The sequence below is a fragment of the Neopsephotus bourkii genome, unplaced genomic scaffold, assembly GCF_033783945.1.
Source record: "Neopsephotus bourkii isolate Nb327-2 ecotype Australia unplaced genomic scaffold, CSIRO-AGI_Nbou_v1 NB_1615, whole genome shotgun sequence".
Lineage (NCBI taxonomy): Eukaryota > Metazoa > Chordata > Aves > Psittaciformes > Psittacidae > Neopsephotus > Neopsephotus bourkii.
The window spans coordinates 6940671-6956084 of NW_026902090.1; the positions used below are offsets into that span (position 1 = coordinate 6940671).

General features: G+C 36.9%; 1 protein-coding gene across 2 annotated transcripts in view; it reads left to right on the forward strand.

Annotated features, from left to right (window-relative positions):
- NHLRC2 (NHL repeat containing 2) overlaps nt 1–15110 on the forward strand; it is a 30571-nt gene extending 15461 nt beyond the window's left edge. The window contains exons 6-11 of one of the 2 annotated variants that reach the window (XM_061372745.1): nt 9269–9362; nt 9831–10062; nt 10520–10642; nt 11797–12006; nt 13112–13337; nt 14791–15110. In XM_061372745.1, the coding sequence (XP_061228729.1) occupies nt 9269–9362; nt 9831–10062; nt 10520–10642; nt 11797–12006; nt 13112–13337; nt 14791–15056 (1151 nt within the window). In that variant the 3' untranslated portion in view covers nt 15057–15110. Of the gene's footprint in view, nt 1–9262; nt 9363–9830; nt 10063–10519; nt 10643–11796; nt 12007–13111; nt 13338–14790 lie in introns of both variants that reach the window. The other variant, XM_061372744.1, reaches the window with a different exon arrangement.
- Nucleotides 15111–15414: the final 304 nt, after the last annotated feature.

Below are 15414 nucleotides of genomic sequence, written 5' to 3' on the forward strand. Positions count from 1 at the left end.
AAACCCTTAGGTCACTATTTGAAACGTAAAAATTGACTTCCAAAATCGGGATTTCTTGAATCTGCAGATAATGGGTTGGGGAAGTAGCATGATTTAAGTCAAATAGTTTTAAATTATAAATGCTCTGCAAAATTAGTAAATGAGAATATTTTACTGACCTGGAAACATTTGTTATAGTCTTGAATCAGTTATGAGAGAGGAAAACACACTCAAGTTTAAAGGAACATGAAGACATATAGATGTCTTCTCATATAGATTGTCAGTATAGGCGTTGTACCACCAGCAGCCTTGACTACTTAAATAAGCAGCTGTCATTAAGTTTTAGATTTAAAACTTGTAATAACATGTCTTCCACATAAAAATGAAATGAAAACAAATTAAATTTTAAAAAGGGCACTTTATTGCAAATGCTTTGCCAATGACCCTTACAATTTGTGTTAAGCATGTGGATTTCTACTTGCGAGAAGGAGTACCTGAATCTCACTGGATGTGGCTTGCTATTAATGAAGGCATGAGTTTAGCTGAATTTTATCCAATCTGATTTTCCCTTTGTCAGCCAGTAGACTGTTGTTTGACTAGCTGGTATAGTTTTCAAGGTGTCTTGAACCAGCAAGCTGATTTCCGTGGGACGTTACTGCAGAACTGTTCCGTAGATCAGCAAAGGAGGAAACGAGTAACTCATCCGTGCTTCAGAAACCTCAACTGGTTAACAGAACCATTCAGAATAGCCTATAATTTTACTTTTCATGATGCTTTCTTCTGCTTTTGCCAGTAGTTGAATTTCTGTCGATACTTTCTGTTTTTGAGAGCTCTGCTTGTTAATTGATAGGATTGTTATCAACATGAGCATAGTAATCACTGAATGATTCACCTGTAGAGGATTAGTCATCTGCACTCTTCAACACTACTGAATTTTTATCAGCATTTATGTAAAAATCTGATCTTCTGAACACACTCTCTTCAGACCAGTAAAATCTTTTCTGATTCAATTAGAACCTACCAGTGAATTGTCTATTTAGAGCTCTACAAAATATAACCTGTTACTTACAAAGAGATTAAATCAACTTAAATTCCTTTTTTGAGAGGGTCAAAGAGATAAAATGGGGCTGGGTTGTGTGTTTTCAGATTCTTTTTAAGATTTTTTTAATGGTTTTGTGTGGGTAAAATTAACAAGAAAAAATGTAAATATCTGTAATAGCTGTATGAAATTCCTTAAAAAACTATAACCAGAGAGAGATGTCAAAACAGGGGATTATACTGATTAAAATGCTGACAGGAGTGTGTTCCAGAGTATGAGGAACCAAGGCTGTGTCTTGTAGTCTGCAGTGGATTTATCTTGCAGCATAGATACTGCCATGAACTGCAGCGACGTCTTTAAGTGTGTTGCCAGCCATCAAAATACTTTGTCAACACTGCAGCAGAGTTTGTCAAAGTTGTGTTGTTACTGCAGATTGCTTAAACCTAGTAGCGTCTTCTGTTAATATCCCTTATACTATGTATAGGATGCATTAGTTATTCAGTAAATGTAGGAAATCTTCAGTCGTGTAGGAAATCTTCACTCTCCTGGGCAGACACCCAGCCTTCTGTTGGTGATTCTCAGTGTGCTGTCTTACAAGTAGATACCCTGCTGTCATATGCTAAAACTGGCATGCCAGTTGTCTCTGTGTGCATATGGATGGATGAAATAATTTATGAGAGTTTCAGAAATTGCTTTAGTTCATATCCACATAGCAGCAAACATTTTTTACATGTGTTTATATGTGTCTCTGTGCAAGTTGCAGAGTGTAATGGACACTTCAGCAACACAGGTTTGTTATTACAGTAAGTTTGACTTCTGTGTTAACTGGTGTGGTATATGGGAAGTAACACTGTACTTTCCTGTTCTCCTTAGAGCTATGTAGGTTGCACAGTGTACAAGAAGCATATTTTTCTTTTCAGAAGATAGATGTATGGATTTTATGCATTTTAAATAAGTGATGCTTTTGTGAGTTTCCTTTCAACATCCAAAATCCATGCTATCCAGAGCATGAAGGGGAGAAAGAAAAGGAGTTTAGATGTTTAAACTGTTTATGTACTACACTGGGGAGTCTTGAACAGTTTATGCTGACCTTCCTCAAAGTCTCAGAGGGAAGGGTTGCCTCTTAAGAGAAAATTCAGTATCAGTTATATTTCTTGACATTTCTTGTATTTGCTCCTAACAGTTTAGACTATGTGTTACAGTATCACAGAATGGTTGAGGCTGGGGATCATCTGGTCCAACCTCCCTGCTCAAGCAGGGTCACCCAGAGCACATTACTCTCCAGGCTTGTCTCCAGACAGCTCTTGAGTATCTCCAGGGAGGAGACATTTTAAAACATGGATTTATAGTTTGTTGTGAAATTAAAAATACTGAAGGGAAAAAAGTTCATGAAGGCACATATAAGTTAATATGCAGAACAGATACTACTAAGTAGCATGCTTTTAAGCATCCTTATATTATTTCCATGAGATAATAGGCTTTTGTTTCCCCATCTTATACAGATGCCAAAGTCTGAGGCAAAGAGATTAAGTGACAGTGAATTACCCTTTAAAAGAAAGTTGGCACAAGTCTTTTTAAGGTAGGGGAGTTAATGGAGGTAAAACACATGTTAGGATTCAGGCAGACAGTATTCTTCCTTATTTATTTCTTTAGTTGTGGCCACTGAGCTTGCGTTTTACCCTTCACTTTCAAAATTCCTGAATGAACTCTGTGGATTAAGTTCTGGCTTTGTTGAAGTTGGTGCTGAAGTTAGCACTGATACAGATTGTGCAGGAAATACAGGGGAGGGCCAGCAGCTTAAAAATACATCATTAAATTACTCTCTGCTTTTTTAGCTTTCTCTGTTGTCCCTTTCTATTTTTATTCAGTGGGTGTTGAAAGCAAGTGATGCTTAAATGCACAGTTGATCTGAGCGTGAAATGTTCTTGATAGCTACATTCTTGCTGGTAGGAACAGGACAATGGCCTGCTCTTGGTGACATAGCTGTGTGATCCACATTCCAAAATCTGGTCTTGAATTGCATGATTGTAATCTATTTATAGCAACTCCCAAGAACAGTGTTGACCATGCTTTCAGTAAATGAGTTGGAAATTTTTACGTCAATTTAGGTTTTACATAGTTATTATTTAATGAAAGTACTGTATCTTATCATACTGCTACAATTTTTATAGCCCTTAAAAGGCAAAAGTATGTAAGATTATTTTTTTCTCTCAGAGTGTCTCTGCTAGAGGGTTATTTGGTACCACCGCATTCCAGAGGAAAACACTTCTTTTTTCTGAATTACTTATAGTGTTTCTTCCTCAATTTTGCAAAGGAATAAAGCAATAATTACTTCAGCAATGAGCAGTTCCCATCTCTGGGACAAGCTCACACCATATATGAACTGTTTATGTCTGAACTGTCTGTATCTTCAAAGTATGCTTTCTACATGTTGCCTTACTTTCCCTTTCTAGGCTAGTCTCATTCTGGCATTGGGGCTCTGGCCTTCGCTATCCTATGAGAGGAATTTTTCTTGGTAGTAGCTGAAAATTAAAGAACTGCTCTTGTAGTCATCAGAGATTAGTTATGTATCGTCTTTGTGGACAGCTCGAAACTTTAAGTTACTCTAAATATATGTTGTACAATATGGCTGCATGGTATAGCAATATAGAGAATTTGAATGCAAAAGGCCTTCTCATCTCTTTAGCAGTTTCCTATGCGAAATTTAAACTCAGAAATATAAACTCAGAAATACCCCATTCAGCTTTGGGCTGCATCTGCCCTTGAAGTTCACTTCCACAGAAAATTGTGTTGGAGATGTAACTGACATGAAACAGCATGGCCTGACTTCTCTTATTGAGCTAGATCTTAAATTTACTTGTAAATGGTAATTATTTTAAATATTTGACATTTCAAAGAAAAAGTATCTTCTTCACTGAAGATAGGCCTGAAATAAAATGAAAGACTGATTATAGCATTTTATTCCTATGTGAGAACTGTTTAAGGAGAAAAAGGCTTTTGAGAAATGTGACATTAAGAAATTACAGCAAAGAACTGCAGTGAAGCAGGACATTACCCAGCCTTGCTTTGGGAGGACTTCTAAAGCACACTGTTTAATTCTAGATACTGTCTATGAGTGTGTCAACCAGCTTCATACTGTCAGCAAAATCATGGAGAGGGACAAATAAATGCGACTGAAGTTTCCACATGTGCTAATGAAATTTAGGTATGGGTTCTGTGAACCCACAGCAGCTTTCATTCCTGCTCCTAACCTGGCATTTTTTCCTTTAAACATTTGAGAGAAAATTGAGGAGGGATAAACTTTCAGAACTAGTAGGTTTTTGTGCAATCAGCCCACCAGATTTTCTCTACAGGAACCTTGTACTTGTTAAACTGTTGACTGGATGCTCAAATTCTGTATTCTAAGCCAAAACTGAGTGATTAAGGAGTTTATTGTATTTCCAAATAGCAATAGCAACAGAAGTTATTATTATTTCACATGTTAGCTATAGAAACAGGTCAAGAAATTAGTTATTAATGTTAGTATTTTACTATAACCATGCCTTTGACAGAAACATATGAATACTGAAGTCTTAACATAAGGATGTAATGAGAGTTGTAACTGAATATCCAACAGTAATCCCACACAATTTAGTTTGACAGATTACTCTTCCAGTAAATTGGACTTCTCTGCATCTTGACAGAATGATTGGTGATGATTACTTTCTGCAGTAAAAAAAAAAGCATTTGAATTAGCAGTTACCATCTTAACAGATGTCAAACTTAGTAACATTTTGAAGTCCATAACTTGAAACTGTCCTCGGTTACGTTATTTTTACTTGAAATCATGATTTCTCATTCTCTTTGTTCTACAGTTTGTAGTCTGGTTCTGTGAATTAAATCTATGCTCATGATAAATTAAAACTACAAATCAGAATTCTGAATACTAGTTGAGGTCTCAGATACTGGTTTTAATGCAAAATGCCAGATGCAGAGCTGCTGACAATAAACATCCTTTACAAGTCTTACAGAGACATGCAGGGCTCAGAATGAGACACAGTTTTTAACTGTTCTCGTTCGATGCTGAAAGAGCTTTTGAATATGGAATGTGTGTGTTGGGGATCAGGGGAGACTGCAGTGTTGAAGTACCCTCATGTACATGTTTGCTGTGCTTAAGTAGGAATGAATAAAATGCATAACCAGACTTAGCTTTGTCTGTACTTACAGTGATGTATCCCAACACTAAATAATCTAAATCCGTTCTTTCATGTTAACAGATACTGTCATTTCTACTTTGGATTTTTTTCTGAAGTATTTACTGACATTACAGTCAGAAGGCCAGGTTTAGAAAGAGAAAATATTTAATTACAGTAACCATTTTTAGCTCCCTGTTACCTCCCATTGTATGACATCCCCTTGGTATCTACTTTGTCCAGGGATTTCCCCTGATGAGAAGGCAGGTATGTTAACTAAGGAGGAAAACTCCAGAAGCATTTTGTTTCATAAAGGGTTATGCTGTTTGCATGACGGAACACTATGTGAAAGAGGTAGTGCAGGAAAAAGAAGAAAATTAATTTTTACTCCTCCAAAAAGGATGATGTGTACTTGTAACAGTCCAAACTGAGAGTGCTAAAGCATTCCTTTGGGGCTTTGCTATCTCCGTCTCACTGAAGAAGAGCAATTCTCTAGTTGTTCTGTCAGTCGGATTTGTTAAACTACCACTGACTTAAGCGTAGGCGCGACTTGCACTCACAAATGCACATAGGCAGTGTGCCTGTCTGTAAACTGGAAAGTGTTTTGTGGAGCCCTTTTTGCCACTTGTGATTTTGCAGAGGATGAGTGTACCAACAGACTTCTTGCTTGTTTTTTTTTTTTATAGTTAGTAGACAAGAATAATATTTTCAAACATCAGTCTATTATAAAACGTCAGTGGTGCCAGCTGCAAAATCTAACTGATTCCCAGGCTTTTAATTCCCAGACTGGAAGTAAGCATGCAGTCCCCAGCCAGGGAAGCTGGAAGACTGGATAGTCCTGGGAATGGAATCTCTTCAAACAGATACTGCCTTTGGCTGTTATGAAATAAACTCTTTTCTGTGTGTCCAGACTGACTCACAGTTAATGGTCAGCAGTGTTAATGAACTGTTTAAAGTTGTGTATAGGTCTGTTAAGTCTTACAACAGATACATTGACTGAAGAACTGAACCGTTGTATAATAACTGAAGTGTTGTATAATATGGAATGCCTAGTTCATTATTAGTGAATCTTTATAACATAAGTATGTCACATTTGCAAGCCATACTTTGCTTTGGTAGGGGCAGCACTAAAGATAAGAAAGCACATACCCTAATATGGAGAAACTACACTGGATTTTTGAAACAGCTCAAGATAGTTTGGAATGCGATGCTTAATTGAATGAATGTAAAATAATTGCTTTGTTCTTTTATGTTGTGTTATAATAAATTCTTTAAAAATAAATTCTTTCCATTCACAGATGATAAGGAGTTATGATAATGATGGCACTAGCATAATTTTAGGATGCATGTTCTCCCTGGCCCACTTCTGTGAGAACAGTGCAAGGATGACAGCGGTGGCATTCCTCAAAGTGTTGTATCCTGAAAGAAGAGTATTTTCTGTCTTATGCTTCAGAACATAAAGCATTAAACTCTGTAGTGTCAGAACCATTGTGTGATAAAATATCTTAGCTGTGCAACTACAGGCATTGGTTTTTGGGTCTGTATTTCCCACAAGTCACTACGCGTGTGCTGTTTCCATATTTGCATCTGTTCTCTTTCTTCTAATGGCCAGCCAGTAGAAAATACTTAAGTTGCATTAAAATCTATAATGGTTATGGAGCTCTTATTTTTATTGCCTTGTTCTCTAGTTGTATAAAGGATTTTCTCTCTATTGATCTTACATTTTCAGTAAAGTTTGGAATTAATATTGATACTTTTTTGCTATGCCTCATGTTTAAGCTTTTTAGTGTGCAGAACTAAAGTAAGAAACCTTTTCCATTTTTCAACATACAGCTGTCACAAGGGAGTTTTCAGTGGGTGGATATAGAGACTTGGATAGATGAACAGATCTTTCTAAAGTGCTCAGTTCAGGCCTTAATCCTTTGTTTCTTTGGTGGGTGAAGTGAATATTAAATAATTAACAAAGCACTTTTTGACATCCCTCATCATGAACTGCACAGCATAGCAAGATTAAAAACTCACTTTCTGAATTGACTAGTGATTTTAGCATCATTCAGTCTAGGGTGCTCAAAATAGCAAGAGTGCAAGGTATGCATCATGGAAACATAAAATGCTGAAGTGGAATGTGTACTATATAGGAAGTAGTGAAATTCACAGGCCATCTTCTCAATTTAGATCTCTTAGAAATAACCTCCAATCAAAGGTGGTACTGTGAGGGGGTGCGTGTTTTGGTTTGTTTTTTTTTATTGGGATGGTTTTGACATCCCCAGGACTTCAGTAACATCTATGGTGACTGACTCATAAAATGTGTGTTTTCCAACTCATTTTGCAAACCTTTCTGCTCAACAAAGAACTTCTAGATGCTTTAGAAGTTAGACTTTTATTCTTGGAGCTCTAGTTTACATTAAAAAAATGGAGCCACGTAGAGATGCAGGAGAGAGTCAACAGGTTCCGTTGACCACAGTCGTAGAAACTTGTGTCTTGATCCAGGGAACAGAAAGGGCTAGAGATAAACAGTGTTAAAATCATACCAGTACTATTCTGAAGAGGGCTCACAGTATGAGGAAATTAATTCTGGAGAAAGAAGGATGGTTTTTTTCCCCTCTTGCAGTGTGTGAAGTGGGAAAGGTTTAGGATTAAAAGAAAAACAGCAGGATCTCTGTTGGGGGAATGGTGGTAATTTCATTTTAGGAAGATTGATTTGGACTAACTTCTCAGGTTTAAAATGCTTGCAAGTGTATTACATAGTATTGCTTTTATTTTGAAGCTCCCAAAATAGGGTGTTGGGGGGGAGGTATCCACTAGATTATTTGCAGAAATGTCTATGAGGTGCTTTAAAGGTTCACGTGAATAAAGTTGCTGTGAGCATTTTGAAGGTATTTTTCTTTTGAGTGGCTAATAGTTATTCCAATACCTGATACATTTATTTAGAAATGAACATATCTTGTCTCTGAGTAGACCAGACAATTGTATACAGTGTGTGTAGGCTAATACAGTGTCTACACTTAGAACGACAAATGTCCACATTTTAATGCGGTTTTTAAATGTTAACTTTCTGTTCCTTTTCAGAAGAGGCTAAGATGAGTAAATTCCTTTTGGGTTTCTTGGGTTTTAATGCTCTTTCACAATTGTCTTCATGTGTTCTTCCTTACACTGTAATGTGTTGTGGTTAAAACTATAGAGCACCTACATGTCCTTCACTTTCTGTTTGTATCATTTTATTTGTGAAGTATTATCCAGGCAAGCTTCATGTAATTTATAGATTTGGATTGGTGAATACTAGTTTTATACTATGAGTTGAAAAAAATAGCTGCTTGAAGCATAGTTGAACACTTCTTGATAAAAGGTCACTGTTGCACAGATTTGTGTCTTGTATTTGTGGTAATACATGTACATGTGCATAGAGGAACAACTTGGAAACTGGATGGACAGTGAAAGGGGAAATGAGTAATTGCCCACATCACATCTAATGTTTGAATAGACAGCAGCAGTTGTGCTCCAGAGCGTAAATCTACATGACGCACAAGCATCAGTTACCCTTATCTTAAAAACGTTACGTACTCTGTATGTAATGTACTGCCACAGTTACTTCTCTCCAAACCTGTAAACAACTGCCAGTAGCTTTTTGGAATATCTAATTTTCTCACTAACATAGTAAAAAACCCCAAAACATATATCCCCCACTGCCCAAACTGTGCTTAGAAAAGATAAGTGCATATTTGTTGGCTACTATGAATCTAAAAATCGTAGATGAAACATGAACTCAACAGCAAAATGTTGTGAAGAACAAATCCCATTTGAAGTATTGTCCTTAGGTAAGGATATTAAAAATACTATTTTTATATCTTAGAAAGAGAGCAGAAATAATATAGAATTTGTGATAGAAAGACATTTTCTCTCCTTCTCTTGCTCTGGTTTTTTTTTGGTTGAGGGTGTTTTTTTTTCTTTCCCATGGGAAAAGGTGAGCTGGAGTAGAGGGCATAGCAGGATTGATTTGTTGATTTGTTTTACAAAGCATTACCGAAGTGTTTGTTGGGGTTTTTTCCTCCATTTTTACTCATCCATTTTAAAGTTTCAGGGACCCAGGAAGATGATGTTTTATGGATAGCAATGGCAGGCACTCACCAGATATGGGCACTGATGCTGGAAGATGGAAAACTACCAAAAGGAAGGTAATTAACTAATAAGAGACAGGTAAAACTGCTGTTTGTCTTGATAAACAACCTTCAAATCCCAAAGAGAGAGATAATCAAATTAAAAGTAATTTTTCTTGACTGTGTGTAGCTTGAAGCTTGCTGCTTCTGTTTAGACTTCAAAGTTGTGTGGCCTTTAAAGTCTGCCTGTTTTCCCCCCCCATCTGTTAGATGGAATTAAAGACGCTACTTTTGCTATAAAACTATGACTTGGTAGAATACATTCATATAATTGAATGGTACTTTTCGTTGCATTTGCTGAATTATATAGTGAGGAATGATATACTGAGATGAAATACAAGTTAGCAGAAAGGCATTGAATAATTCCCTGTGCTGCAGTAAAGTCACTTTCATAACTCACAAGTGCTTGTCCTGTAGCTTCTGTTTATGCATAACGTCTGAAGTAGTTCAGACTCATTCCTGATCTTGGGTACTGTTTTCCTCTAGTGATTTAAAGAAAGGAGTTTGCCTTCGATTTGCTGGAAGCGGGAATGAGGAGAACAGAAACAATGCATACCCACATAAGGCAGGCTTTGCACAGCCTTCTGGTCTCTCTTTGGCTTCTGAGGAACCATGGAACTGCCTTTTTGTAGCAGACAGCGAGAGCAGCACTGTGCGAACCATCTCCCTGAAAGATGGAGCAGTGAAGCACCTTGTAGGAGGAGAGAGAGATCCATTGGTAATCACTTCAAACTTCCCTACACTGCCCTACTAATATTCCTCAAGCCTGACCTGGAGGAGCCACTTTTGGGGTGAGAGGGTAAATCAGTTTCCATGGCCATCAGTTTCTTAACTTCACTGCTTGGAATGCAAATGTGTGCCAGTTGTGACTCTCAGGTTCTAGTGCAGATTGATGCTCCTCAGATAATTAATTACTTCACTTATTTTTAGATAGCCAACTCAGTTCAGCATTGTGTGGTCACTAAAGCCAGCTGCATTCATACTGCAAATTTAAATGTGAGAGTTTCCATTTTCATGGTTAGCATCCACACTTCCCATTTTTCAGTATCCTTGTTTTGAAGTTGTCTTGATTTTTTTTTTTAAGTCAGTGAATTTCCATTTAATTACAATCATTTAAATTCATGTCAACGTTGAATAAGCAAATGTTTTAATTTAATAAAATAACACTCTTTTAGAATTTGTTTGCCTTTGGTGATGTGGATGGAGCAGGCATAAATGCAAAGCTGCAGCATCCCTTAGGAGTAACATGGGACAAGAAAAGAAAACTGCTGTATGTGGCAGATTCCTACAATCATAAGGTAAGTGTATAGGAGCTTGTGTTTTTAACAGTACAGAGGACTATTTTAGGAACATAAAAAGATTGTGCTTGGTTCAGTTAAGCTGAGGAAACAAGTCATAGAATCATGGGATGGTTTGGGTTGGAAAGGACTTTAAGGTTATCTAGTTCCAACCCCCTGCCATGGACAGAAATGCCTCATACAATGTGAATATGAGTTGCTTTGGGGGTTCTTTTTCTTCCTTCACTTGTGGGTTCCTCTCTTTACCATCATTTTGCTGTCACATGTTTTTGTATTGATATGATGGTCTCTTGGGGAAGGTGAATTTCAAGTTACAGTTTGAACCAAAGACCCTTTCCATACCTCCTCCTGAAGATGCTGACCTAGAGAAAAAGAACTAGAAGTGCTTAGCCAGGGATACTGCAGGTTTGATAAAACCAGCAGAACAAGAGGACTTGCTTTTCCCTTAAAAAAGCCACCCGAGTTTTGAGAAGATGTATTGTGGGTTGCCTCTCTGGAACGATAATTGTTTTGCATGGTCTTATGCAGTGTTGTATAAGCTTTCATGCTTAGAAGGTTGTGTCCTTAAACCACGCTTAAACCATGACAGGTTGTTAACTGTAAATTCATTAAATGCATTGAAAGAAAAGTGATCTGTTTTAATTTGAAGCATAAAGTATGTAACCCTGAGTGCTTATTGAAAATGACATGGCAAATGATTTTTTCTTTCAGGTATTGTATAAAGCATTATTAACTTTTTTGCTATTGTTCTTTAAGGAAAAAAGTCACCTATTTTTAGGGGTTAAAAAATAGCATGCCAGTTTTGTTACGCTCTTACTCTTGTGGAAATGATTCCAGAAAGGCAATACACATTGGAAAGACATGCCATTCAGTGTACTTTTATAGCAGGGGATTATTTGCTTTCGATCCTATGAAAGGGAGCACTCAATGAAGACCAAAGGAAGAAGTAGAGTCCAGCAGGGAATCGGGGGAAGATGATGGGACATGTCATTTGATAAAGTATGATAATTTGGCTTGTAGGACACACTGTTGGTAGCTAAGGTACTGAAAGTTAATGCTGGCTTCTGAAAATGTGGGGCATAAGATAATGCAAAACTAAATCCTGGTGGGGTTTTTTTCAGAGAAGTTTCTTTTTGCTACTGTTTTTATCCTAGATTAAGGTTGTAGATCCCAAGATGAAGAACTGTGCTACCCTGGCGGGCACGGGAGAAGCAAGCAACGTCACTGGTTCCAGCTTTACCCAGTCAACATTTAATGAACCAGGAGGTTTGTGTGTTGAAGAAAATGGACGCTTGATGTATGTTGCAGACACAAATAATCATCAGATTAAAGTGCTGGATTTGGAAACAAGAATTCTTTCCATGGCAAGTAATTCTTATTTGACAGTCTGATAGTGGTGTTTCTTGATACAAATTGCTATTGCAGGCTTTAGCAAGTAGTATAAAAATCATAGCATACAGTAGCTATATTCACAGAATGTTTTGCGATGAGCTGACAAATAAAGACTGCCTGTTGTTAAGATAGCACAGTTGTTGAAAGCTTAGTCTTTGGAAAGACATTTTTTGCATTAAAACAGAAAATGATCCTCTAGAAAAGAGCAGTGGAGAAATGTGTGTTATTAAAAAATACAGCCCAGTTTTTCAGTGTGAGAAGGATTTCATGTGCACTTTGTAACAAGTGGAGGTTGAAATCAATTACTAAGTCCCGTAATTAAGCTGAAGGGGATGATTTTTGGGGCTCAGTGACTTCAAGTGGGATACATAGCAGGCTCACAAGTTGTCAAATCAAACCACTGTCATAACTGAGCAGTGCTATGTTTGCGTGTAAACATGAAGGCAAAACAAATTCATGCTCCTATTCATCTTACAATCGCATTGTGTCTTAAATGTTTTCATGTAAACATATATCTGTATGTGACATAATGGTTCAACTCTCATCCTGTGTGTTTCTTGCATTTAATAATACAGATCTTAATGTGTGTTTGAATTGTCCTATCATATAATGTGTTGATGGCTTTTTTGGGAAATTATCCCTTATTGTGCAATCTGTGTGTCAAAAATCTTGGATCTTATTACTGAAGCATGCAGTTTACCACCAGATTTGAAGACAATGCCTATAAATTTTATTTAAAGTAAAAATACAATTCAACTGTTAAAATTTTAAATTAAAGGATGCTCTAAAGTAGTTGTGGATTTAATACTAGTTTTCAGTATTCAGGGTTTTTTGTGGATTTAATACTAGTTTTTAATTTTGTGGATTTAATATTAAGTTTTTAATACTAGTTTTGAAAAAGCATTTTGTCCTTATCTTTGTTGATATAGGATTGTTACAGTCAGAAGTTTTAGTCCAATAGCCATATTATCATGTGTTAGTTTTCCTAGTCCATGTCAGCTTTGAAACTGTGATTGCACTGTGAAAGCCTCTTTGCTTTCAGTACAAATAAATACTTTGTTTGATTTCCACTGATAGTTGCCTATCCTGAATCCAGAAGCAGGCGATGTTCCAGATAACCTGCCTGTGCAAAGGGAGAGAATGACAAGCCTTCCAAAGCTGCCTAAATCTGCACCAAATGTTCAACTTCCTTCACTAACAGTAGCTCCTGGCCAGACAATTAACTTTTTATTAAAGTTGACTCTTCCTCCAGATTCAAAACTGAATGAAGAAGCACCCAACTCCTGGTTTATCACAGCAGAAGGTAAAGTGCCTGTGTTCTTTTATTAGTTGAACAGGAGTAGGTGTGACACAGAGTGGGTTCCATCATGATGTGCCTGCAGTACAGGGATCGCAGCCTAATGAATCTGAATGTCCCTCTGAGTCCTGTGTTGCTGTTTGACATTGTGATGCAATACTTGTTATTTAGAGTTGATACATTTAACAGCTGGAGTGTGAAGATTAAAAAAACCCAAAACACCTGATAAGCTGTCTTTTGCTTGAATTAATACCTGCGGCATTATCTTTATTTGCTTTTACTGTCTTGGAATAAGCTGCCAGTGAGGGCTTGCCCTCTCAACTTTGTCTCTATGAATAGTTTATCCCAGCCCTATTGCCTGTTTCAGAAAGCTCACCTTGAAGCTGTAGCATACTCCTGAAAGAGATTCCTTTTTTGTGCTTTTGTCTCTTCCAGAAAAGTATTTGAGGTACATTTATACCTAACCACTTTAAACCTACTTTGTCATAATTGATATTTTTGTATTTAAAAGCAGTTAACAAATATTGTACAGGCACTACAATTTGTTCATGTGCCTTATGATTTAAAGTATTTTCTCATCCCAGTTTGTGCTTTTGGAGTACAAATAGTCTATTTCCAGGAGAGTCGGCACACTTTTTGGCCTAGAGAATCTCCAAATGTTGTTGAAGCAAAGATATATGTGATTGCTTCAAGTGCTAGTAAAATTGGAGGCTATAAGCAACCTAACCTCAACAAGTCGTTTCAAGCTCATAAATCCTAGAGCCAACTTCTAGGTATTTTCTGAACAATGCCAAAAAGAGCACTTCATCCATCTCACTCACAGTAAAATACAGAGTACAATGCAAGGAGCTAGGTACGGTTATTGTGCAGTTCATTTTTCAGCTCACGTACTCTTACATATTGAAATAAATGTGAAACTCAACGTCTGTTGTAACAGCCCGAACACTGCTAAATTGCAGCAACCCACTCATAAAAATTCTGTTTGGAAGTGCCATCATTTACCTGCAGTTTTATTCATGTATGGCAGATATCTTGCCTGGAGTATTTGATACAAATGTATAGAAACTTGTTAATTTAAGGAGTTTTGCTTGCATATCTCAGAATAAATTTTAATATCCTCTGAAGAACATATAGGAGAAATTACAGATCCAGTGCCTTTAAGTAAGATCTACTAGATGATGTTAAGTCCTTTGTAGCCCTAACTATTCTGTGATTCTACTATATCTATACTTACAGTTCTGAAGCAGAGCTATCTATCTCTCCATCCTTAAATGACTGCTAGAAGAATTTGTAAATTACTTTCCTATTACTGTCCACAACTGGAAAAATCAGGAGGAAAATTTCTCCTAATGTTGTGTATTGGAAGTCCCTGTTGTCTTGTAGGTAAAATTAGTATGTTCTGTAGGTTTCAGACATAGTGTTAAATATCTTAATCATAAAACCTCTTGTTCTTTTACAGGTAATACCTGGTTGCTTCAAGGACGGCTTCTGTCTGGAGAAATAAGGGATGTTTCCTGTCAAACTGTCATTCCCTTTCAGTTACCAGGGAGCTGTCTATCTGCTGAAGCTATTCTGGCTATCAAAGTGTGCCTCTACTATTGCAACAAAGGTAGCAGTGCCTGTATGATGAAAGGAGTGTCATTCAATCAGCCTTTACATATAGCTAGTACAAACCAAGGCAGCTTGACTCAAGTTGAACTGATACACACATTTTTAAGTAACTAACCTGAAGCCAGCTAATTTCATACTTTATTTTAGTATCCACCATTTCTATAGGAGAAAATGTTCTTGGAGCTTATAACAAAGCTAAAATAAACTTGATAAAATGAATTAAGAGTTCCCTACAACTTAAAGTGAAAATTAATCATCACAACCTCACTTCTTTTCATTACAGTAGCAGCAATAAAATTGTAATACTCTAGGCTCTGTTGCCAATTGTGAATATGTTGGATATCTGCCATTCTAAGCAATGAGCAACAATTGCTAGAGTCCCTTTGAAAGACCTCGTGTTACTTTGTGATGTTACTGTAAGAAAGTCTTTGCACTGTATATACTGTTAGAAGAGCTAGATCATTTTGTACTA